Below are 27,711 nucleotides of genomic sequence, written 5' to 3'. Positions count from 1 at the left end.
GAAGTTCCTAAGTATGTCAGAGATAGTAATCGAAGCTTGACAATTCGATATCTTTTTATGTCCAAGTCTGGAAAGTACATGTGTTTTCGGACGGATATCTTAAAATTAACAATGTCTTATATATACGTCCTTATTTAATAGAATTTCCATTATTCATAAATGCGCGAACGTCGGATAAAAGAGTAGAGAATAAAAACTAAAGATAATATTCGCAAACACAATTATTTGTCTCTAGTAGCAACAGCGACAGTCCGTAGTTCTTTGCACTGATTAAATGAATTTTAATCTTGTTTGTCAAGGCTCCATGTCAAGTGGAACTCGAGAACTGGGTGAACAGTATACATTCAGCTTGTGCGGCAGCCTTTGCTCGTCATCGTGGTAAAACTGGTACTCTGCACCTTCTCCAAGAAGAGATTTTCCGATTGGATAAAACCATTGAATCGGTAAGTCAAATTTTGTGATGTCACATTTGTTATTCATATATATGATAAATGGCTGCTTTATGAACAATTAATCATTTATACAGTTTCAATGATTTTCATTTCTTAATATGCAATGGCGTATTAATAATCTATTACTATGATGTGGCATTGATATAGAAGAATTCATAGAGTATAAATGTGAATAAATAAAATCTGTCTTTTTATTCCTACAAATTTACATTTTAATTTTTGTAAAAGTACAAACACCGTGCCAAAGATATAAGAAAATGTCAAATAAAGTTGCATAAGCCGACCTCCTCTTAATAATCTATTCTTATGCAATGACTTAAAGAACTTTTTTAGTTCGAAACTGTATTGTAGCGATTAGTTAGATAGAACTGAGCATGAAAATTTTCAGGATCATAATATGAGACATATGGCAGATTTACAACAGTCTGTGGTACCCGACGCTGATACAAAACAGCAGATAAACAATCAAATTATGCAGTATGAAGAAAACCTCGAACGATTACACTGTGAGCAGTTCCGTCTTAGGTGTTACATGGCAAGCTTACAAAGTGGCGAACTCCCTAATCCCAAGGTAATTTAATTATCACACAATGTATATAAATTTAATTACTCAATTTCTTTCATAATTTAACTTGATATAGAAATAAATATACGAATATACGATGATTATGAGCTGTAATTAAATTTTACTAGAATAATCTTTGATTAAAAATAATGAATAATACATAACTATCTTATTATTAGGCATTAAAATTCTAATAAATAAATAATAATTGCAACTTAATGTGACAATTTTATTATCTATAAATCCATGTAAATTAATGTTATAAATTGTTTTAAAAAATTTTTCTGTCTTCTCAGCTTTTAATGGCATGTTCATTTCTAAATGAGAAATGTCTAAAACTCTTGGGAATTTAAAGAATACTCAATTTCATAACAACAATTATTTAAACTCAGAGCTGTAAAGTATGTTTAGCAAAGTATCCTTAAAGTTTTCAGATAACGTGAGTTATGTATACATATGCTTAAAACTTAAAATTCCCCACACATTTTCGATTGCAAAGTTTTAATCCCAATTTTTTGCGTTACTGCACCATAACAATTTCTCAATTTTTCACATTAATTTTCATATACAAATAATCGATAGCTTCAATAATACCGATGAAAAACAAAGAGCTTAAAATATTAAAATAATATCGATGTAAATAAATACTAAATACTCTCAATACACAATTATCATCAATTCATCGTGTTTCAAATTTTATTGAAATGCAAAATTGTATAAGCCGTCCTTTTCTTCCATCCTTAAATATTTTACTTCGTTTCTAAAAACAATATCTATTAAGTACGGCATAAGAAAATAAACTGAATCCCGACACGATAAGTTTGTACGAAAAAAGTAAAGAATCCCGCATACGGCAATCCGGTTGCCAAAAATAAGGAAAAAGAGGAGAAAAAAAGTTGACGACGGATTTATAATAAGCGATGGAAGGGGAAGAGTTCCGAAATGGGAAATGACGAGGTGGCAAATGGTCGCCTGGCTGTTCGCAGAGTTTACTCACCCACGTTTCACGAGCAACGAAGCAGACCCTGAACAAGTTGGGCGTCTTCACGGTGTCCTCCTTCCACGCGTTTATATGCGCCCGAAGCCCCTCGCTCCTGAATAATTTGCTAGCGGGACGCGGGGCAACCAAGCGGCGACCGCCCTTATTATCGCGCTCCAACAGCAGCTCCAGCAGGCGATCGCTGCAGACGTCTTGCAGGGACGAGGAGAAGAACGTTAAAGTAACTGTACCTGAGAATCAGGTTAGTAATATTATCTTTGCATTTCAAGAATTTCATCTTTTTCCTCTTCATCAGGTGACTACGAGGTCAATATTAGAGAATTCGGCACGACTCTGAATATTATCGATGCCTAGCCTATCGCAGATTCTTGGGATGCCAAGAATGTCAATTAAACAATCGATTCTATTCGTTATTTATTCAATGGATGTTAATTAATCCCTGAGTAGCCGTGTCTTGGAGCACATTTTCTCTATTTTCCATACTTTTTACTTTTCATTTTAATAAAATTCAGTTTTAATCTACGAGCAAGTTTTTGCTCCCCCCCTCCCCCCCAATCATGCATTTAATGTCTTATTTCAATATTCTTCTTTTAAATCGATTATTTTATTTTTAATTAATGAGTCAGTTGGCAATTTGAACACTGTTCGTAATGAATAATAAGCAATCCAAGGTATATAAATTCTACCAACTTTATATTACAAGTTTATTCTTTCAAATTTAGGCTATTCAAAATCTACATCTGAATAATTTAGAATAAATATAAATAAAAATTTTTGAAAAGTAGTTCCTTAATATTATAGTAGCAATATAAAAAATTATATAATACAAAATTACATTTCTTATGTTTTGAAGTCAATGAAATTATTCGGAACTTTGAGAAACTAATTTCATTGTAAGAACAATAACCATAATGATTTTGATATAAACGAAATATTCTTAACAAAGAAAATAATATAAATGACATATTTAGAGTCAATTAATGCTTAATTTTATTAATTTTTCTCACATCTTGGAACTTTTGCAGTTTATTCGTTAAAAATATACAATTTATGAAATAATCAATAATATGTAGTAATAATAATATATCTATTTTATTATACATTTATAATATATTTACAATAATAGAATAAATAAATTATAAATCATTATAAAAATTTTCATTGATGCAGAATTATTATGATTATGTTCATAAGAAAAATAAATTAAAGATACTATCTTATATAATCACTATCTACCCATAAGTAATTTTAATAAATTTTCGTATAATTTGTAATAAATATTTCATAAATATTCCTCTCACGCACATTAAAATCGATGATTTAGTTAAGAATGTAAAATTTCATTTTTATGACGGTGAAATTATGATTATTATTGCTGTTGTAGCTCGTATCGGTTTTCCTGAGAGACGGAATGACTGTTGAAGAGTTCTTCGCTAGCGCATGTAGCAGAAAAGGTTTGAATGCAATGGAACACTTTGTCCGAGTGAAAAAACGCCGAGACATGGAAGATCATAATTATTTCGTGCCACATAGATCTGATGCTATAGAACCCTACGTAAGTTTCTTAGTATATACTATCAAATAAAATGAATGTTTATATTTTGTACAGTTATATCTTAGGACTTTTTTCCGCACAAAAACGAAATGTTGAATTTTCAACAATGCACACAACTTTCTATAAAATGATTTTACTAAATTACTTTCTCAATATTTATCGAAAAATAAGATTTTCTTCCTCTAATATTTTTAAAATTTATTTAACTTAGCACTAATAACTGTAGTTATTACAAGTATTTTAATATAAATTATAAAAGAAATATTCTTACCAATGCGTTTGATCATTCGTTAAATACATATTGTCCATATTTTAAAGATTACCTATTCAACCACATATATATATATATTTGATAATTCTCAATTTTCTGATATTGACATGTAAATTTTTTCATATCATTAAATTTGAATAATATTTTAATTTATTAAAATTGTGTGTTAAATTATTATAAAAAAGCTGTATTGAGTTACAAAACAAATGATGAAACTAAAACGGCGCTGAAAATTTTAAAAAAGTTAAATTCTTAAATTTTCAGTAAATAGATACGAAATTTTTATCAATAAAAGTTTTATAAGAAATATCAATCAAGAGAATTTAGTTATAGCACAACTAACTTAATCTGCAATATCAAATCCCATTAGCTTCATACGCACGAGGTCGTCGAAGTTTGCGCCAAGATTCTCTATCAAGTAGAGTTGCAGAGGAACACGCTTGATCAAATGTGGGGATTCTCAGTGGAAGCTGAACTTATTGAGAATGCAGATCGACAGGATGAACTCTGTTGTTACGTTAGCAGGGTTGAGGATAAGAGCGTTGCAATGCAGAATGGCAAGTACAAATTGTTTTTCAGCTAATTTAATTTCATACGCAGGGAGTCTTTACTGGTCATCTATAAATTCGTTCGTAAAGTGAGAAACCAATTACCAGTAAAATGTATGTTCTATTTTTATATTAATACTTTAGTGCATTGTTGTTGCTTCTCGTACAATATCAATTTAAATATTTTAATATATTTTCCTTTAATCTTATAATATGTTTGCTACTGTAGTAGAATATATTTCATCACACAATAAGTGTAGAAAAGCATTAAAAAAAGAATCACTTAATTAAAATCACTGATTAGTTCGAGTAAATTGTAATGCAAAATATATTTAATATGAAGCTCTATAATATTAAATATTCTATAATTAAAAATCTAAATAAGATAAAATTTTATGTTTTATCATCGATTCAAATTTGTTTTCAGCCATATATATATTTCAAATATATTAAAATTTAGTATTTTTCAAAATTATAATCTCAATCTTTAATCAGAAACCATTTTTGCAACTCAATTATTTAATAAATCCTCTTAATAAATTAAAATATTATAAATGAGAGAAAAATATAAATAAAATAAAAAAACAAAATTTATTTGTTTTTCTGTAGGTAAGGAAATAATTAAGTAAATAATATATATATTCTGATTTAAGGGGCCTTTTATAATATTACATAACATTTTTGTTGTTCTTTCTATTATTGATAGAACTTATTTAAATTTGAATATTTCTTCTTTGTTATTATATAATTATACGATAACTTAATGAATTATTCATAATTGAATTGTGAGAAATTGAGTGAATTTGTTATTATAAATTTAAATTGTATAAATAAATTAAAAATTTTTTTTAATAATATAAAAATAAAATTAACATAAAACAGAATAAGAATAGAGCTTAAAGGGTTTGTTAAAAAATCGAAATTCTCTAAATGTCTAACAATTTAGAAGATACTTTTTTAAGTCTGCATAATAGTTTTTAGCCATTAAATAAAATTTATGAAATAATGTCCATAGTTATGATCTGCATCTTATTACAACAATTTTATTAAAAACTTTCTTAAAATATATTTTAATTAAATTTGATTAAAAGTTAATATTATTTTAATACGATCATTATTGGAGAAATTGTGACTTTTATTAAAATAGTTCAGCTAAATTTGAAGTAGAATTATTCATTACCTAGTATTTATATTCAGAAATTTAATGAATTTTCAGTTTCGAAAATATAGTTTACCGTATTATATTTGTTCTCCAAGAATACAGATATTAACCTAGAAAATTCTTTAAGTTAATAATCAGTCATAATTGTAAATTATCATTTATTTTATCAATTTTATCAATTTTAATTTGTTTTTTTTTTATATAGAATACACGCTTTAAAATGTCTAAATAATATTTACTATATAATCTATATAAAATAACAAATTTTGACAAAATATGAGTTATAATTATTTGAAAAGTAAAATTAGAATTATCAAAAATTATTAGTTAGTTATATAATCAGCACACAGTAAAATAAAATCAAGCCAAATCACTTCAGTCAGGGGGAATTTCGTAGTCAGATGCGAAAATATTGATTTATTTATGTCCAATACAATGTTAATTGTCACGACAACGTCACTGAGCAAGCGGATTAGAACGTTTCTGATAACAATTAGGTATTACAAAGAAAAAGAAATATGATTTGTGCATATCAACTGATCATTTCTTACATAACAAAACAAATTAGCTTAGTAATTTTATATTGCAAGTGTGACTTGTTAATTTCTTGTTATTAGTAAATCTGTTTTGAATTACACTTTTTTTTTTAATTTTTTTTATTTCAAATTTGATTTTTATTAATTTATATTAATGTGTTTAATTCATATAATGAAGTATGATATATGCAACAAGATTACGCTATTAATACAACTTTCTCTGTCTCTAAATTTTCATTTGTCATCTGTGTTTAATGTTATCTCTCTACAATTATTTTTTTGACAGCTCATATATCTTACATAGTGTCGATCAAGAATTATTATTTGCTTCATTTTTCTAAAATATTTCTCTTTTCTTTTTCCAATACAATAATTTCAAATTTTAAATTTGAATTTGGAAATGGCTTCTTCCATCCATTTTTAAATGTAGAATGTTCAAAACAGGAGATTATATTCTAATCTTTTAATGCGGTTATTATTAGACAATAATAAATTAAAAGAATTCGATTTTAAAGTTATATTAAAAACTTAAATTGAAAGATGTATATGTAGACTATTCCATATTTAATTTATTATTTTTGTAATTGAATTTGTTTATTTTAAAGATAAGCCATGTAAATAAATAAGAAAGAATGTTTTTATTCAATCTTAACGTATTTATATTAAATTTCTTATCACTTATTTGACTGCAATAAACTTAAAACTACTTGAGAAATACTATCATTCATCCTAAGAAACTCTATTTTACATTTTATTTAATCGTATTTAAAATTATTTCTTTTGCATTAAACAAAAGTTCTTTTTGCGTTTCTCTTGCTTTGCAATTTTTCAATCTATGTTCCGTTCTCTTGTATTTCAAATTTTTCACGCCTTTTCAAATAGACAAATGTCGATAATTCATTTAATGAACTTTCTTTCGGCACCGTGTGACTGCGATAAAGAATAACTCGTCTTTGCGTGACGCTGTTTGTCGGATATCGATTATTTTAAATTTTCATAGTTATACAATGTACAAAATACAATAATCAGATAAATTAAATTCCTTTATTACCTGATAAAAGTAATTCATAGTTCTTACCAATTTCCTTAATTTATCGATTTATAATTTCAAATTACTACAATTAATAATAATAAATTTGTTTATCTAATTATAGATATTTAAATCTTTTAATTGGAAATCAAATGAATTTTCAGTATTATATATAATATTTTTTATCTTATACGTTATTTTAATTATTTCAATGTAAAATTAAAAATAATTCTCAGTAATAAATACAAATAAATATAGCACTAATTAGTGAAGTTATCGAATTTTAATTATTTTGCAGCGAGAAATAAATAATTCTCTTAATATAAAGTTTCACCAGGAAGGCGATTAGACAAGAGATTAATGTACTCCTTGTCATTCATGGATCGTATTTATTAGATTAAATATAAACTGGATTATATTTTCAAATCAAAATTTCCCTCATCATATTAAGATAATAGTTTTCTTTTTCTATCTTTTTACCTACTTTAGTATGTTTCAATAAACTAATTCTAGCAAGTTCAGCATTGATGTATATAAAAGCAGCATAATTCGAAATAATGAAATGCTGGAAATAATATTTCCATCGATTAATCGCTCAGCGATTCAGAACATCGGCTGAGGCTTTCGTTAGTTCGAAGTTACCCACTTCGATTAGTGGGTAATCTTAACTGCTCTCTACGCTTCTATATAACCGGTGCACAACAATAATTTAAAAATTTAGCATAGAACAGTCATCGAATACAATGTCACGAAATGCACGATCACTGCTTAAGTTTAAGGCGTACTTTTTTTTTTTATAGTAACAGATTCGTATTTTAAATGCTACAGTTAACAAATTACTTTACAACTTTAGAATATTTTAGAACTGTATAGATTATCTGTAAATAAGTGTCAAGTAAATTAGAATCATATAAATATATTTTTGTGATTTTATCAACAACTTAGGATAATTAGTAATTAGAAAAATTATTACATTCACATAATTTATTTACTAAAAATATTTACATTTTTTAAATTTGCAATAGATAGTTTTTATGCAAGCTTATAATTACGACTATTAAACTTTTTAAATGGACTACTTAAGAGGACAAAAACATTTAAAGTTGCAATCTATGAAAATCTTTGTTTTCATTCTGACATATTATCATTCTTAATATTTTTAATCAGTATTGCAGTTTCATTTAAATACAAAAAGTATTATTATCTTCTTATAAAATCTTCTATGTATTTCCATAATATTTCTATAATATTTACTTTCAATTTTTCAAATATAAAATTTATTATCCTGCCTAAGTACCATTTTATATGTACTCTTGAATATTTACAGTGATATAGTCAAGAAATTATTTAATTTGTCAAAATTAAACATTGTTACAATAGTATAAAAGAATTAACAGATAGAATATAATATAAATTGCAATATTCGAATAACAGCATTATATTATTAAACATGATTTTGTTGTACATATATTTTTTAATGTATAATAATATTAAATAAAATTGCGATTATTTTACCAAAAAATATTATATTATATTAATATTGAAATACCTATTCGTACATTCGTTATAATTTCGTATTACCTGTAAGTCTGTCGATTACATTTAGATTTGTGCATAAAGTTATAATACTATTTTTATTTAATTTGAGAATATATGTACAAGTCTATTATCTAAAGTATTCAGGAAGCATAAGTGCAACTAACAAAATAGTAAAAAAAATAGTTATACATTATAATAAAAAATAATTTTTTATTATTAAAATGAGAAAAAGTTGTTAAATGATTTAAAATTATTGTACTCCAAACAATTATTTATAGTAATATAAAATAATATATATATTCGTACTAGCATATAAGCGATAGTACCTTATTTAATCATATACGTATGCGCGTGAATCTATACCAAATATTTATAACATACAAGAAATACGAAACAATTATAATTATCGAGATGTATACATATCAAATTTAATTATATCTAATTATAAACCGTTGCAAGCATTGATTTATCAATAGTAAAATTAAAATATAAATGTATTTGTAATTATATTAAGTAATTTAACTCTAAATTTCACAAAATTCTCATAATAATTAAAAAATAGATAAACAAAAAATTATATGCTCCGGTCTATTAAAACAAATATAATTGATTAATCAATAGGGTAATGGAAGAAATAAGGTATTTGTGGTACTTTGCCTAATAATGAAGCAATAATGAAATTAGTATTTAAAACACACACAGTATTATAGAGTTAGAAAAATTATATTTTACATAAAACGTATAAAATTTATTCAAAATAGAGAAAATATAATATTTTAATACATATCTATTTACATATTAATTTGGTACGAACAGTTTTCAAAAATAATTAAAGTACAACTAAAATATCATAAACAAGAAAAACAAACGTAAATATATAATGTGCTAATTACACCGAATTATATCTTGTATACAAATCAAATTAACAAATTTGAATAATATAAACTGTGTAATTGAAAAATATTCTTCTTGAAATAAAAATGTAAGATTCAAATCTGTAAACGATTGTTATAAGTCAACTTTCAGCTACTTTAGAAATTACATAAGCGAAAAATAAAAGTTAACAGTGACTTTCTTATAATAATAAGGGAATAATATAGAGAAGAGATATTTAAAAGCATTTGTGAAACCAGTGACATTAGAAACGAGACATAAGGATTGATAATATTCAAGTAATATCCGTTTTCAAAATTAAGCCAAAAGTAGTTAAAGATTTAACTGGAGGGAAACTTCAAATGTAATTTAAAATTAGAAAATTGAGAGTTGCCAATAATAATGGGAGAGTGAAAGGAAGAAGGACAAAGAGAAATAAAAACAAAGTGATAAATAGTGGACCAAAAAAGAACGAAGGAAAGGAAAAAGAAAAGAGAAAAACGAAGATATACAATAATAAAAAATGGCATATTTTGTAGCTTTTGTTTTGTAGTTCATTGTAGTTGTATCTAATAACAAATTACAAAACAATATATAATGGTATTCTTAAACAACCAGTGAATATGATTCTTTTAATATTGATAAATTATAAATAAAAAATTAAATTAAGATATTTTCTGTCTAATTTTAAAAGTATAACAAATATTATAAGTGTTTTAATATTGCGAATGCAATTTTTTTTAATGGAATCCATATCGTAATTATACTTAGTAATTATTTGTTTAAAAAACTAACTAAAAATACAGAACGTCATTATTAAATAAAAACTATGGAATACAAAAAAAAAGAAAAAATAAGTAGAATAAGTAGTCATATTATATATACAGAAAAAAATTACTTTTTCTGCAAATGGGAGCAGAAAGGATAAATCAAATTGCAGCTCAATGCAAAACATCCTGTTTACTTAATCTTGTTATTTTGTTTCGCTTTCTTTTACCAATTTCCCCATATTTTGTTTTTTACGGCATTCAATGTTATAAATTCAAGTAATTTTCCATCAGCAAATTGCATTTTATTTTCTGCAATATTTTATTTTAGAAATGAAAATAATTGTTTTCATACTGTTTGTGTATTTTTAAAGTTTCATAGCAGAACTTCAGAATTCTTAGTTAACATTTTCATTTTAAAATAAATGAGTTTCAAAATTATAGATAACAGATATGTAATATATATATTTATCATTATTACAAATTGATGCCTCGTATCTATTATTGCAAGTACGCATTTCAGAAGAGATGCAGAAAAGCTAATTACAAAACTAATTATAATCTATATTTTATATAAATTATAAAATTTTTTCACTACGTATTTTGTAATAAGTATTTCAATAAATTTAAATAAATATACGTTACAAGTTTTTTGTAAGTAGATTGTGAATATTTCATTTTCAAAGAAAATTTATAATCTTCTACAAACTGTACTATATAAAGATCCTATATATCATTTATTAGATATTAAATATTATGCCACGGTTTCTATAATCAACTTTATGAAGCCATTAAAAAAAAATATTAGTAACAAAGAATACAAATTCTAAGTATACAAGTTTTGATTTAACGAATTTTTCATTATTTATGAATTTGAAATAGAACCACTTTTTGAAAATTAATAAATAATAATGCATTGTTAGCTTTATCCAAATAAATCTTAAGTGTCGGTTATAATTTATGAATGATAATCATTTCATACAAAATAATTAATTTATTAATAACTTTTAAACAACCTGTAATAATATAAATTTAAAAGTACAGATTTTAAATTAAAATAAACTCACAGACATCAGAAGTAAAAATTGAAATTATTTAATTAAAATATAATTTGTTAGTAGTTGAGAAAAACAAAATATATAAAGTTTTTTTTTTGCTGAAAAATCTACATAAACATCTAAATCAGTAGATAAGTATAATAAAGATTATCAATGTTTTCTCTAGGAATACGTTAATACAATATTCAAATACAAATCCATTATACTATACCCATTAAAATATTAAAATGTGAAAATTATTAAAATATTTTATTTAATTCATTATATAATAAGGCTAGAATAATAAGATCAATAATGGTAACGTCGGAAAATTTGTAGCATTAGCATATTTAAATAAGTAATTTAAATTATTTCGTACAAAATTATAAATTTAAAACCTAATATAAATATAAATTACTGTTAGAGTAGTGTACATTACTCGGAACATAATTGTAAATCTAATCGTCGATAATACCTAATCAATTACAGAGAAAGCGAGTTGTTCGTTTTCACTTAAGGGTTTAACATAACAAAGTAAAACTGATGGTGAACTGTTAGAGTATTAGAAATAAATTATGTAAATAAAAAATGAATAATAAATATAATCAATAACGAAAATTAAATAACAACTATGAACGAAATTTTTATATAAAATTAGACAAACAGAATTACACTATATAATTACAGTATTATAATTTATCTAATATAGAATTGTAGTATAGGAAATTTTTAAATGAATGAACTATTAAAAAAAAATTGTACCTATACATAGAAATACAAAATTATAAAATATAATATTTTCTAGATATTTAGCAATTCGGATGTATTTATATATAATCAATGGAGCTTAATATTTAACGTAAATAAATATTCATGTAACTATCATAAAGTAAGAAGTTAAAATAATACATTGAATTTATGTACAACGACACATTTTGTATATATTAAAAAAGAAAAATTTTCAACTGATTTTGCTTACTCCTCGTACGGTTTTATTTTGAAATGATTATTTTTAAATATAAATTTAAAAGTACAGATTTTAAATTAAAATAAACTCATAGACATCAGAAGTAAAAATTGAAATTATTTAATTGAAATATAATTTGTTAGTAGTTGAGAAAAACAAAATTCGTATTTATTTTTAATAGATATTGCAGTTAATTTTGTTTTATTAATTATTCCGGATATACGAATCATTCGATTTTATATTATACGAAAATGTTGCATTATAATACATTTATTTTCATAATATAATTTCATAATACACAATACATAATAAATTATTAAAGTTTTGGTATAATACATGAATATATTTATTATATTACTTCAGTATTAAATACTTCAGTATAACTACTATTATATTAATACAGTATATTGATTATATTTACTAAATTATAAATGATTTAAGTAGAAGCAATTATTAGACAGAAGATATATATTAGATTATATTTTCGAATAACAATTAAATTGATATTGATACGATTAAACTAATGTGTATAATCTTCTATTTATAATAATTTATTCTGTGAATTTTTAAATAATTTTATATTCTTACTTAATTTAATTATTAATTTCATCTTATACTTCAAATTACAGTTTTAATAAGTCACCGTAAAATTAATTTATTTTTCATATAATTCTAAAAGGAGTTTATAATTAAATTATATGGTTACATAACTTAAATATTATAATTGATTGAATATAATAATTAACATATAAATATTTAAATATTAATTTTTATTTATGTCTAAAAACTAATGTACTGTTAATATATATTTAATTATGTTTTTACCTATTTTAATATTGAATTTAACTTGTGGTTCTGAAATTAATTAAAACACTAAAGTTTCTTAACAATAGCGTTTTTGTTTATTAAAGTTTATTATTAGCGTTCTGTTTATTAAAATTATAATACCTATAATGAGAGAGTTTTAAAAACTTTTCATAAATTTCTTATTTTTATTTCGTAATATTTATCAACTTGTAAAATATTTGTTGTAGTAATAGTTAAGATCGCATTTTACAACAAAAATTATTGTACAATATATTGAATAGTCAAAACATGAGACTTTCTCAAATTTTTAGTATTGATTAATGATTCAGTGTGCGTTTTAGTTATAATTATTTTTATTATCTTGCAACAACGTCGAATACTGTTCTTCCGACTCCTATTTTATCTACGTGTTAAACCTGTTTTCACCATTCCGATTTAATTATACAGATAACAGTTGAAATAGCATAAAGTATCACTGCCTCGTGATTATGTATTTTCTGCAATACTCTGTGATTTGATCTGTGTAAGCAAAATAAAATTTATTGACACTTGTAATTCATATTGCATAAAGTTTTGTAACTTGATTTCATGAGATTTGTTTTTTTTTTGTTACAATTTTTGAAAAAATTGTCATTTCATGTTATTTTTTTATTTTTTGAGATTTTTCACTCAATATCTCCCTTGAGAATTTTTTTTTAATAGATACGTATTATTTTGTTAGCATTCAGAATTTGTAACTTTGCTAATTACAAATATAATAGGTAATGAAAATTCGAAGAAATCATTATATTGGTTTATTTTTCATTCATTTTGTTCCGACTTGTGTTAGAGTGATCCCTCCTCCCCCCGCCCCGCCCGTCACCTTTTTTTCATTCTCAGCCGAATTAATTTTCACAAAATAATTTCATGTAAAAGAAAAATATCTAAGGTAAAGAAGAAAAAATAAATAAATGAGTTATTTTAATGAGAAATATATAAATACATTTCGCATATGACTTTTCAACAGTTTTTAAAAAAATATCAAGAAATATTGTAGCATTTAAATTTTTTATTTCATTCCACACACATCCAACGCAAATATTCATTCACCTTATTTCATTTCTCTATAATTAATAGTTCTCTAATTAAAAAATATGGAGTCCCATTATTTGTATCATGTCATTGTATGTTCTAAAAATTTTATATTTATTTTAAAAATTACATATTTATTTTATATTTATTTAAATTCATTTTCGAGGACTTCTAAGGTCTATTTCAGTAGCTAGTATTATGCTTTTTACATTCAATAACACGCATTATTTCTATTTCGTTTAAAAAATTTTTAAAAATTTCTCCAATAATAATATATATATTTAAAGTGCATTTTATCAATTACATACGTATTTATATATGATTTCTTAAAAAATATTTGATTTTAACATTATATAATAAATGATAATAATGGAACATCCCTAATTGTCTTTATTTTTTTTTAAATCATTAAATATTTTATGTTGCGAACTTTTGCTTAATGTTTCCTGATTAGATAAATATTGCCTAAACAAAAATCAAATTTATTCAAGAATTTTTCATATATATAATTAAACTAACCGGTAAGCCAATCAAACTTTTCATATTTTTAAAAATTCTACCGACACTTTATTATTAAAAATAATTGTTCCATCCACGACGTCAAGTTTAAATAATTAAAAGTATTTGATTTTTCAAGAACGGTATTCAACTTGAAACCAATATCGTTACTTGGTATGTCAAGTCTAAATAAGATATTGCCTTGTTACTTGTTACAGGCATAATAAAGGGGGATGAGATCATGGTGATCAACGGGGCAATCGTGAGTGATCTGGATATGATGTATCTCGAGAGTGTCCTACAGGAGGAGCAGGCACTTTGTATGATGATGCGTTCATCGCGAACGGAGCCACCCGACCTGACCGGCATTATGAGGGTTACCGACGATATCATCGAGAGTCTCGTGTGCCCACCCCCACCTACGGATCCACCCGTCATCAGCGAGGAGATGATCTCCGGTTTGATCGTGCCTGCGCCCGGTTGGAGTGAGTACACTTTCCCTTTTGTAATAACTTGCTCATGTTAATCAACTTCTTGACTATTCGTCACGTCTAGAGCGCTCGAACGCTGTACTTTCGAACGCGAATTTATATTTATAGCATTTTTTTAACCGCTACACTCGTATTTATTTGTATAAATATTTTTGTGCATACATAGACTTTTATCATTGTTTAATGGAACACGTTAGAGGAAGCGAATTACATCGATTGTGATATGATGGCGTTTAACTATGCTAAAGTTAATACAAAGTTAATCGAACTTTCATTCATTTCGATATTATTATTATCGATGATATCGTAAAATACTTTGAGAGCCCAGAAGTTTATTTTATTTTTAATACGACGATATTAGAACTATAGTAGTCTCATTGTAATAGCTACATCTAAGAGGTAGAAAATTGATTTAATTTTATTGAGGTAGAAAATTGGTACATTATTTTACTAGCTATTAAATTAACAAAAGTACATTTTTACTTTTATCGATTCAAAATTAAGTACGAGACTCCACAGAAAAAAATACAAAGATTAACGTTAATGAATACAATAATTATACAGCAAGCCTGTAAATGAATTTATTGCAAATGAAAAATATTTTTATTTCAAAATACAATGCGCCGTACTACATTCTTTTATATTCAATGTTTTCATCTTACATCATATATTTGGTATGTACATTAGGTATTATTTTTATATTTTTTATTAATTTATCTATAATTTAACAATTTATTTTACATATGTTTTATATGTAAATATGCAAATATGAAATTTATGAACATGTAATTGAGTGTTTTGTGTTTTTCACATAATTGATGTAACTTTAAATAGATGATTTTATCGTGTAGAAAAATGTATCAAATTTTTTAAATATATTTACATTTTATCCTTTTGTAATAATTAAGTCGAAATGCTTGCATAAATGTGTAGGTACATTTTTCGTCATTAAATTTTTTTTTTTTTTTTATATTAATACAACGTAATCGATCAGTTGGTAAAGACGGATTGCAATTTATCGGCTTGGTAAAATAAATTTAATAAAATTTTTAAGCACCTTTTTAAATTTTATACAGCTTGAGGTATTATGACAGTTTAAGAATTACTCATTAACTTTAATTATAAACTGTCTTAGATTATACGACGTCATCAATTATAAAAGAAATAAAATACGTGTACTTTTAGGTTATGTAAATCTTATGGATTTATGACAAATAAAAAAAATTTTCAAATACAGACTAGATTAAAAAGTTCATAAATCATATTGCAGGCTGAGTTACCAATGAGATCATTATATGAACGTTAATATATTCACGATAAAATTGCACGGAAATAATTTGAAAAAATGGAATGCATTGGATATATTGATGTAATTCGATGCCTAACCTCGATTTCTGCCGGCACATAACTCATTTACAGTAAATTAAATATGGCCCTTGAATCGACATAAAGACTGGCGCGCAATTCGCGTCTTCAAAGTGAGCGCGACTTTTTCCATCCGTTTACCCGTATCATCTGGCTCGCATTTATAACGATGCCGTTAGTTCGCATTTATAATGAGGGCTGAAGGATGCATAGAATGGCACATGTAGGTCGCGCTTAAGAACGGGTAGGATGATTCATAACGATAGCCTGATGTTACCAGCGAGAGATGTAAACCAAGTATCACGCTACGGTATTTTGTTCGAATCGGCTTGTTCTTTTTTCATTTTGTGTTTTCTTGCCGCGAGTGCCTTTTTAACGTTGAACCGCAAAGTAGAAGGGACGAGTATTCTTTATTTTTTATTTGTTACTCGCGCCTATCCTGCCTTCTTTATGAGTGAGACGAAGCTTCCTAAGCATCGATGGCAAAAGTCGCGAATTCAGATCTATTATTTTTTTGCGGGAAGCTCGAAGCTACGATCAAAGAAGAGACTCGCGTTTTTATCAAGTTTCTTGTGTGCCGAGTGAACTCGTATTTCATGATAGATGACATGAAACAATAGTTGCGTGTTCAACAATGGTTGCATGTTCTAGCTCTTTATAAATACACCATTAATTATAAAGACGTTATAAAGACGAGCGATAAATGAGGTGTAAAAACATCGAGATCAAATACTCAGATACTCATAGAATCATAGATTAGTATTTTGGAATTGAGCGGTTAAAATGTTATTACGGCTTCTGCTGGATAACATAGGTAAGGAAAACCTACCGGACTCACTGGACGTACATGCAGAAGGTAGCAAGCAGGCCTCGCGAACCAACTCCTTCGAAATCGAGAACCTACTGAAGACAGCTGAGCAAGTGACGGGTATCTGCCGCTCGCCAGTGGAAACCCGCAAATCAAGCCCAACCGGAAGCCTCCTGAGCGCCCATTCACAAGTCTTAACGCCTAGTCGACAACTCACCGATGCCGAGAAGCTTAAAAAAGTCATACTGGAGCTCGTGGAGACCGAGCGGACCTACGTCAAGGTATGCTACGCAAATCTAGTAAATACATTGTTAATTGATTGCATGTGCGAAGGAGAAAAGGTATCCTGTATCGCGTATAGTAGATTAGGGAATATTTTTAAAATTTAAATTTTGTTCTGTATAAGTCAGTTTCCTTAATAATGCTTTAATAATAAGAAGACTGTAGTTGGTTTGATTGGTGGATTTGTGATTTAAAAAAACGTCCATCTTCTACTAGCTTATAGGAAAATTAATAAAAAATAATATACTTTCCTTGCAAATGTGTAGGTTATATAAATTTGAAGTGATTGCTTAAATTTTAATTCAATTGATTACAACTCGAATAATAATAATGTATTTTAACAGATATTTTAAGAATAAGAAATCAATACTTTACGTAATAACTTATAAAATTTCATTTATAAATTTATCGAAAAAGAATTGTAAATGAATAGCTATAAAAATTATCGTTATCATTATATAATAATAAAAATATCTCAATTTTTTTTTATAAACTTAAACGTTAAATTAAAAATTGCTTTTATTGTGTATTCTCTATATTTATTTGTAAAAGTTATTTTGAACTTTTTTTAAACATTGAAATACGTTAAATTTCTAAATAAAAAGTATATCATAATAAAAATCATTTAAAATTATTGTTTAATATTTAAAAAAATAACGATGCATATACTATTAAAATCTTCGGATAAATTATAGTTTCTTTTATTATTAATCAACTAAATTAAAATTAATATCTAACAAACAACTAAGTGTTGTATTAATATCATTAGCTTAAATAAAAGACTAAGTCAGTGTAAATATTATTTGGTTTATTTTCACAATTTATTATACCAACAAATGCTTCATATAAATTTTATAAAATTTTATATAGCAATTTTATTTTTACTAAAAACCCATAAGCTTTTATTTTGAAATCAAAGTTATTACTATGATGGAGTCAAATACAGAAATACGTATAATTTATAATACTATTGTTAATATTCGATTAATAAAATTACACTTTATAATTTTTTTTTTTGATTTATGACATATTTTTCTATTTATAAATTACATTTGATGTTTAAGATTTTTCATTTAAACGGCTAAAATTAAAAATTTTATAATTTCTCTATATTTATGTCTATTATTCATTTCTAATTAACTCGAATGTTTCAATTGAATATTTAAAATATAAAATATAACAATTAAATGTATACTCATAGAACTTATATTAATACACAAGATAATTTTACTGTGTACATTTCCGAATTTGAACGGACCTCAATACTTAACTTCTGTAATGTAAAAAAAATACGTAAATTAAGGAAAGTATATTACAAATACATATAATGAATTATAAAAATATAAATTACATAATTACAGTAATATAATAAATTAGAGAAATATAATTAACTATAATATATTATAATATATTATATAATAATATAATAAAACATAGTATTACTCTAAAATAAAGTTAATGAAAAAAATTAATTAAAAAATTATGATACAAAATTATACTCAATACGTTTGGAACAAAATTATATTTTCATCGGTAGTTGCAACTTTAGTTTAAAAAAAAAGTTAAATTAATCATCTAGACAAATAACATAATATAGAATGTAAAATTTCAGTGTTTCAAAGTCCAAGTAAACATTTGAATTGTCAAATTAATGCTCGTCTTTGTATTGATACGGATATAATTCTTACACGGATTATCTTTTTAATTAAATTTATGAAAGTTTTTACGGGCAAAATATTTTCTATTTTTGCATATCCATCAAGATATTAAAAATATCCTGAAAAATTTAATACAAAATTTCTGATTTATTATATAGACAGTTTAAATCTTAAATCATTGCTAAAATAAAATTATTTTAGTGATATTAATAAAATATACAATAATATATTTTTTTAATATCATAAAAATTTGAATTTGAATAATAAGTAATTAATGAAATTATATCATTAAAAAATCAAATTTTTATTTTGAAGATAATGCTGTTTCTGATAATATATGTGGTACTAGTGCATAATAATTTCAGCTTGATAAAAGTTACAATTTCACTGAAACTAATATCTCCCTTATTAAATTATAAATCTCGCATAGAATCTATAAAATTTTTTTAGTAATCAAGTATTGATAAAATTTTTGATTGGTTTGTTCTTAGAATTTAAATAATTTATTGGAAAACTATTTGGAACCTTTAAAACGCGAGACATTCTTGTCAAATGCTGAAATAAACGCATTATTTGGCAATATTCAAGAAATCGTAACATTCCAACGCCAATTTTTGCAAAATCTCGATCATGCAATTGAAGTAGAGGCGGAATTTAATAATTTCGAACATCCAAGTCAATTTAAGGTAATGAAAAATCTTAATTGCCAGTTAAATGTAAAATATCCGTGAAAATAATTTCCTTAAATTGAATCAAATATGCAATTTGAAATTCATAGGGTGTCCTGTTTTCCATTGGAAGTGCCTTTTTATATTATGTAAACCACTTCAAGCTCTATAGTTCATTCTGCGCCAGTCATTCGAAAGCCCAAAAAGTCTTACATCCAAGTACGTTGATAATATTGTTACATAATACTTACTGTGTGCCATTGTTGTTGCTAGTTATTTGAAAAAAGTGCTAAATTAACATTTCCATAATATTATAAAGTTTTTGTATTCACTTTCAATAGCAGTAGGTTAATTTGTAAAGAAATTTTTAACAATATTAAAAATAAATAATCATCGTAATATAATTAATTATTGTTAGCATTAAAAACAATAATATTATATAAGTATATCGAGCAATCAATATGATTTATTGATTACAAAATAATATAGACGAAGGGAACCAAGCATTGCAAGAGTTCCTACAAGCGCGAAATCCACGGCAGCAGCACTCGTCGACTTTGGAGTCGTATCTGATCAAGCCAATTCAGAGAATATTGAAATATCCGTTGTTGCTACAGCAGCTACGAAATCTCACAGATGAGCGAAGCGAGGAGCATCAGCACTTAATAGGTTTGTAGTGATAATTGAATCTATCGATTTATATAAAATGAATGTGATACTATAGTTTAAGTCTAACATTAAGTGCGGGGAAATGAGCAATGTACAGCTGTAGGCTAGGTTGGCCGAGCGGTCTAAGGCGCCAGATTTAAGCTCTGGTTCCCGTCTGGGAGCGTGGGTTCGAACCCCACACCTAGCAGAAGTTTTTTTTTTTTCATTATTCATCTAGCTTCTGTGTAAATATACAATATTTCCTATTATCATTAAGTTTCAAATGATAAAAAATATTTATTTATGATATAAATAATAGAGGCACTCAAAGGTATGGAAAAAGTAGCAGAACACATTAATGAAATGCAGAGAATACACGAGGAATACGGAGCTATCTTCGATCACTTGTTCCGTCAGCATCAAAAATCTTGCAAGCAGGTAATTATTTAAATATATATATATATATATTTTTTTTTTCTTAAAAGAGACGGAGAATAATTTTATATTTTACAATTAATGTATTATTTAATAGTATATAAAATATTACGATATGTAATAATAATAAGATAATATTAAATTAAATTAAAGATTATAATAATGTTATATTAAATATAATAATAAATAATGTAAGAAAATTTGACAATATTTCTATTGTTATTTTTTAGCCAATTGATTTGAGTCCAGGTGACTTGCTTTATTATGGCGGTGTTGAGTGGCTCAATATTTCAGATTTCTTAGGAAAAATTAAAAAGGGATTAGAGTTGCACGCGATGTGCTTTGTTTTTAAATCAGCAGTTGTATTCCTTTGCAAAGAAAAATTGAGACAAAAGAAGAAGCTTATGGTAATTATTATTTTTAAATATTAACCTCGCACCATAATTATAAATTAGAATATTAATAGTTATTTATTGTATTATAATTACAATATTATTACATTTTGAGATAAATGCATATATAAAGTTAATGAATATATTTCTAGCAGAGATAAATAAACAAAGCTTATGAATTAAAGATTAAAATTAAACTTAATTATATTTGAAGATTTAATCATTTTAGTTATATTCTTTTGAAACAAATTTCTAAATAATTTTATTGGAAATTATAAAAATATTTTCATATATCGAAATGTGATAAAAGAAATCAAATTTCACTATTAAAGATTAATATAGTATCGTTATCTTTTATTATCTTTTAGTTTTTATAATATTAATATTCAAATTATATCGTAATTTAATGTAGAACTCGACGTATAATCAAATAGACAATTAATAACGTTAAAATATATTTTTATAATATTTTAATTTAATTTCCCATTATATTTCTTAAATTTATTTAAATATTTATGTATATTATATTGAAATATATTATAATGAAATTGAAAAATTTCGATCTTTAATAAATATCGAATTATATTTTATTATACAATAATTTATATTTATATATAATAATTATGTATCTTACTATATATATATATATATATATATATATAATATTATTTATAATTGAAAATAAATTATCTCTTAAAGATGTTTCAATTTTCAATTTAAATCATATCAATATTTATTTTTGTATGTCAATCAAAAGGTTTCAATAAATTTATGTAATGTAAATTAACAAAAACTGTAATACGTCCTTTATCATACCATGTACAATATTAAATATTTCTTTCGAAAGAATTATTAATATTAGCTGTAGAAGTTGTAAGAATTTTTTACAGAATAAAAAAATTCTGTGTCCGTAGGGCGGCTCGTCAAAAGCAAATCTAGCGAAAACCAACGCCGGCGACGTAGAGATAATCCGCTATCAAGTACTGATTCCAGTAACAGAAGTTCAGGTGCGCTCGAGCTCTGCAAAGGATATGGAGTCACATTTCCTCTGGGAGTTGATTCATCTGCGCAGTCAACTACAGCGGCGCTCCGAGAAAGTCTACGTATTATCAAATAGCACAAGCGAGTTTCGCAACTCTTTCCTAAAGACTATTCGCCAGATTATCAGAGAGTCCGTACGCAACATGAGCATACCACAAACGAGGTAAGTTTTGAATGTAGTACAATCGTGTAATAGATATCTGTCTTGAAATATCGTTGCTCTAGTGCACTGTAAACTTTGTAAATTTTAATTGTATATTATCCATCTACATTAAATATATATAGTTTGACATAACAATCCCAAAATTTATAAAATTTTTTTGTTTTATTTATTTCTACTGTGGCTAATTTGAAAATTGTTTAGAATATCGGTATTACTAAAAAACGCGCGCGCGCGGATGTCTGCATTAATGTTTTCAGACCGCGTTATAGCCTTTATTGGCAGAGAAATTTGGTTTAAATTATTTATATCTCTTGGTTTCATTATCTTATTATTTTTCATTTTATCGAGTTCGACCAAACAATAATTATATTATTCTGATTAATAAATTTTATAATATTTATTTGTTGTCAAGCAGTATCAAAGTTTATTTCTTCTTATAAAGATTTATTAATTATATTTATAATAATATTATCATATATATCCTACAGAAATATTAGCCGCAACATATGAATTGTCATAATTTTTAATGCTTACCCATTATTAATATATAATGAAAATTATATATTTTTCATTAATGTTGAACTAATAGGTATAAAGCTGCTGATATATATTATTATTATTCGTAGAAGATAAGAAAAATTAATGTAATTACTTATTATACATACTAATAGCTAATTTATGATGTATTTTATAATTTTTTAAACTTATAAATGAGAGAAATGCATACATTGATTAGTTTGTTGAATTAAAAATGAACAAATAATCACTAACAAATTTATTACAAATATTGATATCAATTGCAAGAATAATTAACTTTCCTTCCTATTAACTGTATGTTAAGAAATAAAATTTTTAATCAGAAATTCAAGTGACGCCTTAAAATAACAAAAATCATCTACCCATAATACAGATAAATAAATAATTTGTCTTCCAAAATATCTTAGTAATGATTAACAGTTGCGAAAAGTGTAATATTAATTTTATGTTTTGCATTACTAACGCACAATCTATTTTTTAATCCAACAAAGTATTGACGCCCACATTTACTGGTTTAACAGGTTGCAAGCTCTCGGTGGCCATCATCCAATGACGATTTCTCCACGTATGACGAGTAGCCACAGCGACAAGTCCCAAAACGGTGGCCCACCTCATGTGATCCCGGCCGCAACACCAACCCCGCCCAATCTACCCACAGGCACGCTCTCCAAGAAGGCGTTGAAGCAACAAATGATGGCCAACTCGCACGGTGCCAGGCGCAAGTACTCTCACTCTAAACATTCGGTCGACAGAGAAAGTTCAGAGGATAAGGAGCTCGAGGAGCAGCAGCACCAGCAACACCAACAACACCAGCAGCACCAACAGCACCAGCAACACCAGCAACACCAGCAACACCAGCAACACCAGCAACACCAGCAACACCAGCAACACCAGCAGCACCAGCACCAGCAGCAGCAGCAGCAGCAGACCCATCAACAGCAAACCTTCCGCACCAGAAGTAAAACGATCAGCGACAGTTCCGGTGAGCATAAATCGCATCGGTTCAATTTTGTTTTTTTTTTACGCAAGAAATTTTTCGCAAATTAATATTAAGGGAAATATATCGTGTAACGTAGCGGTATTTCTGTTTGCGATACGTATTTTAATTCAGAAATTACATGACTGTTACTTAATTGTTCGTATTAACTTACCATTCGATTTGATTAATATAATTTAATATTTAAATACTCATATCGTTATACATGTTTCAACAATTTTATCTCAGACTCTGATTATCTGCTAATTTCAACGTATAAAATATCTTCATATTCCTCGATATTTATAATATCGCTTAGATACGATTAAAAATATATTGTTTTACTCAGTAACATTATGAATAAATACAAAAATTTATCAATTTTTTTACATAGATATATAATTATATAGATAATTAATAAAATTTTTTATAATTTTATAATTTAATCATTTTTACTTTGTTGAACTCATTTACATTCATTTTATAAATTATACCAAATTTGTATTTATTATTATTATTTTATATTCTAAAAGCACACAAAGTACATTACACGTTATTTTATATACAACTATATTAAATTAAATGTAATTTTTATAATATTAATGAAATTCAATGCATCAATTGAATGCACATTAATATTGTTATGTTAATCCCTCAAAAGTGTTAATATTTTAATCGGCATAAATAGTAAATATAAAATTATATTACCATTATATATTAAAACTACAAATTCATATTATTTATCGAATTTTATGAAGCAAAATTATCGAATGTTTTTTGTATTTACTAATTTGTAATGTAATTAAAAAATAAAAAATGTTTTCATCTAACAGATATTAAACGTAGAATCGATCAATTTTTAATTATTTTCTAATTGTTTATTATTGAAATGGCAGATAATAGAAAATAAAAGGTTTTTCTTAATTTTAATAGATATTTGAAAATAATATAAAAAAAATCTTACCTATTAATATAAATTTTCCTTTTATTTTTGTCGAACATATTAACAATAAATATTAAATATATGTTTAATATTCTTTCATCAAATAGACAATAACTTGATTTTGATCATAAAATAGATAATAAAGTAAAATTAAACGTAAAAAAATAAGTTATTATTTATAATTAGCATTTGCATAATATTAATGTTGAATAGATGCGATATGCTATATTTCTTGATGTTAATATATCTAGAAAAATAAAATAGCAAATAAAAAACTCCCTCTTATTTTTTATCACTTTCACTTAATATTGTATGCACTCTATTGGTGCTTTAATATATGATAATTTATTATATTTTCGTAATAAAATTATTAAATCTTTCATTATATTTGCCACCAATGAATTAAAAAAATTCAATATCATTCATAACGTAATACCTATCATTTATAAGTCATATTCGTTAATGAATAAGCAGAGAATATTGATTAAAGTTCATTAAATTCATTAAATTCATTATTCAGTCAAATAAAATGTTTACTTTTAATAGTTGATAAAATTGGTGCATTTACCAGTGGCATGGGAGGGGGGGGGTGTGAAAGCTCACACTATATGCCAGAATTCAAATCCTATAAAAATAACAATTAATTTTGATATTTATAGGGGAAGTAAAGGTGGAGATGGACACTGGTACAAAATCGGAGGGTGAAGAGGATTCGCAAGCTTTTTTAAGCGAGAAAAAGACGAGCCTCGGCCGTACGCCTAATCATTTAACTTTAAGTACTACCTCAACTATATCCGCTGGCAGCACTGGAAGTCAGGCAAAGCTTATACAGTCCTCGCATCACCCTGAACATTATCAACCAGCAGCTATTAAAGAACTCGGTATATTTCTAATTTTTGTACTGCAATAATAGCAAATACAAATTCTCGATGCTATAAAGATTAGGCTATCGCCGCGAAGTCTGTTTATTTTCTCTTGTACGAAAGATCGCTACGTACCAATCGACTTATTAAATAATCAACACCACATTTTGTCTTCTTAGAACATATTTACCCAATTATACATAATAAAGGCATAATGAAGAATTGGTAAATTTGAGATTCCAAATTAAAGGCGAACACACTTATTTTGCAATTTAACTGTTTGAGCGAAGATCGTACTTTCGTGAATGTCACAACCTTTCATGTTTATGCTCCTGATGTACAGGTTCGCCAGTGTGGAAACCACGAGAGCTGCCGTCATTAGGAGAGGCGATGACATTGCCCCGCAAAGGCAAGGCCTCGGCGGCCGATTTCCCGGACGTGAGCTCGAAGCACAGCGCATCTCGCAAATCACTTGTGGAGATCAATAATTGCACCCAGCAGTCTGGCTTCAATAACCACGTGTAAGGAGGGCGATGTATGGGCGAACGAAGCGTGCGGTTGCTGTCGGTGCTAAATGAAACGGCCGCGAGCATCAATTAGCGATGCGGGTAAATCGATACAACGACGACACGACTATGCTAACGAAAGGATATGGTGGCGCCCGCCAGGAGTCGATGAAGACAATACCCTAATACCAGTGGAATTAGCTAAGGCAATGCGTGAGGATTAGTTGGCTTCTCGAACGTAATGAGAAATTTAATGCTAAACCCAAGTCTCGTTGTTAATAATTGCGTGTCATTTAAGCGCAACTAGTATAGAAATTTATTTCAAATCTATACGATATTATTGGTTTCCGTGTGTGCGCGCGCGGGCGTACACGAGAGGCCGTAAGTATAAAAAAAACGAAGGTGAGCAAATAGGAGGCGAATCGAAGGCTTTTCGAAATGGTGATGCTTATCAAACACGCCACAAACCTTTTATTTTTTCAACATCTCAACTCGCTTCGTTACTCCGCTCACTTTCTTGTTCGGTATCCAAAAAAATTTTCTATTTCCCTTTATTTCAATTATTTATGAAGAAGGATTTAGTGCCAACTTAAATATATGCAGAACTGATTATAAGTCACTTTTTACCTGTCAGATTTCGGCATTTTTTGAGAGGATGCGTCATCCGTTTATTAGATTTCTGAATGCACATCGGAATCTCATGATTATATACAAGATTTGATAGTTCTTTGTTGATTGGAATAAGAATTTTTATACAGGGTGTATTTCTATAGAAGGACAACTTATTGCGACTAAGTTAATAAAAAAAAAAATGCGAGTTTGCTTCGTTATATTTATTAACAGTACACACATCAATTGGTCGATATCGACGCTATTCAAGGAATTGCGCTTTTATTTGAGAAATTTTACCCTTTTGAATCATATATTAATATATAGAATTAATTGAATATTCTTTTAATTTTTTTTTGTAATAACTTTGCGGTCTTTAAAATATATTTTACAACATCTAAGTGAACATAACGAACAAAATTTGATTACTTTCATGTATACTTTGTAAATAACTACTAGTAAAATGCAAATATAAATTTAATCATTGGCTTCAATATATTATGAGAATTTATAAATACAATAAATGAATAGTATGTAATATTAGTTTTTACATATAAGGTAAAATATCTGTAATTTATCAAGCTACAAATCAAATGGATTTAATTTCAAAGCTAAAGATTTTTTAAAAGGCTCTTTTAATTTATTTAT

At 26.2% G+C, this 27,711-nt stretch overlaps 1 protein-coding gene and 1 non-coding gene across 2 annotated transcripts in view; both read left to right on the top strand.

The window, feature by feature from the left end:
• LOC105367630 (protein still life, isoforms C/SIF type 2) overlaps positions 1-27,228 on the top strand; it is a 37,534-nt gene extending 10,306 nt beyond the window's left edge. The window contains exons 4-19 of the mRNA XM_011506397.1: positions 300-443; positions 841-1,023; positions 2,004-2,258; positions 3,402-3,572; positions 4,214-4,400; positions 14,897-15,163; positions 17,349-17,623; positions 19,774-19,968; positions 20,061-20,169; positions 20,440-20,619; positions 20,918-21,036; positions 21,264-21,440; positions 22,340-22,629; positions 23,688-24,148; positions 25,745-25,966; positions 26,292-27,228. Coding sequence (XP_011504699.1) covers positions 300-443; positions 841-1,023; positions 2,004-2,258; positions 3,402-3,572; positions 4,214-4,400; positions 14,897-15,163; positions 17,349-17,623; positions 19,774-19,968; positions 20,061-20,169; positions 20,440-20,619; positions 20,918-21,036; positions 21,264-21,440; positions 22,340-22,629; positions 23,688-24,148; positions 25,745-25,966; positions 26,292-26,473 — 3,417 coding nt within the window. The 3' untranslated portion in view covers positions 26,474-27,228. The remainder of the gene's footprint in view (positions 1-299; positions 444-840; positions 1,024-2,003; positions 2,259-3,401; positions 3,573-4,213; positions 4,401-14,896; positions 15,164-17,348; positions 17,624-19,773; positions 19,969-20,060; positions 20,170-20,439; positions 20,620-20,917; positions 21,037-21,263; positions 21,441-22,339; positions 22,630-23,687; positions 24,149-25,744; positions 25,967-26,291) is intronic.
• Positions 20,723-20,806, top strand: TRNAL-UAA (transfer RNA leucine (anticodon UAA)). The gene has a single exon. It is a non-coding gene; the product is annotated as a tRNA-Leu (tRNA).
• Positions 27,229-27,711: the final 483 nt, after the last annotated feature.

This window comes from Ceratosolen solmsi, unplaced genomic scaffold (genome assembly GCF_000503995.2).
Source record: "Ceratosolen solmsi marchali unplaced genomic scaffold, CerSol_1.0 scaffold7, whole genome shotgun sequence".
In the NCBI taxonomy this organism is placed as follows: Eukaryota; Metazoa; Arthropoda; class Insecta; order Hymenoptera; family Agaonidae; genus Ceratosolen; species Ceratosolen solmsi.
Note: the sequence above shows the minus strand (reverse complement) of the source record. Positions and strands in the feature narration are given on the sequence as shown.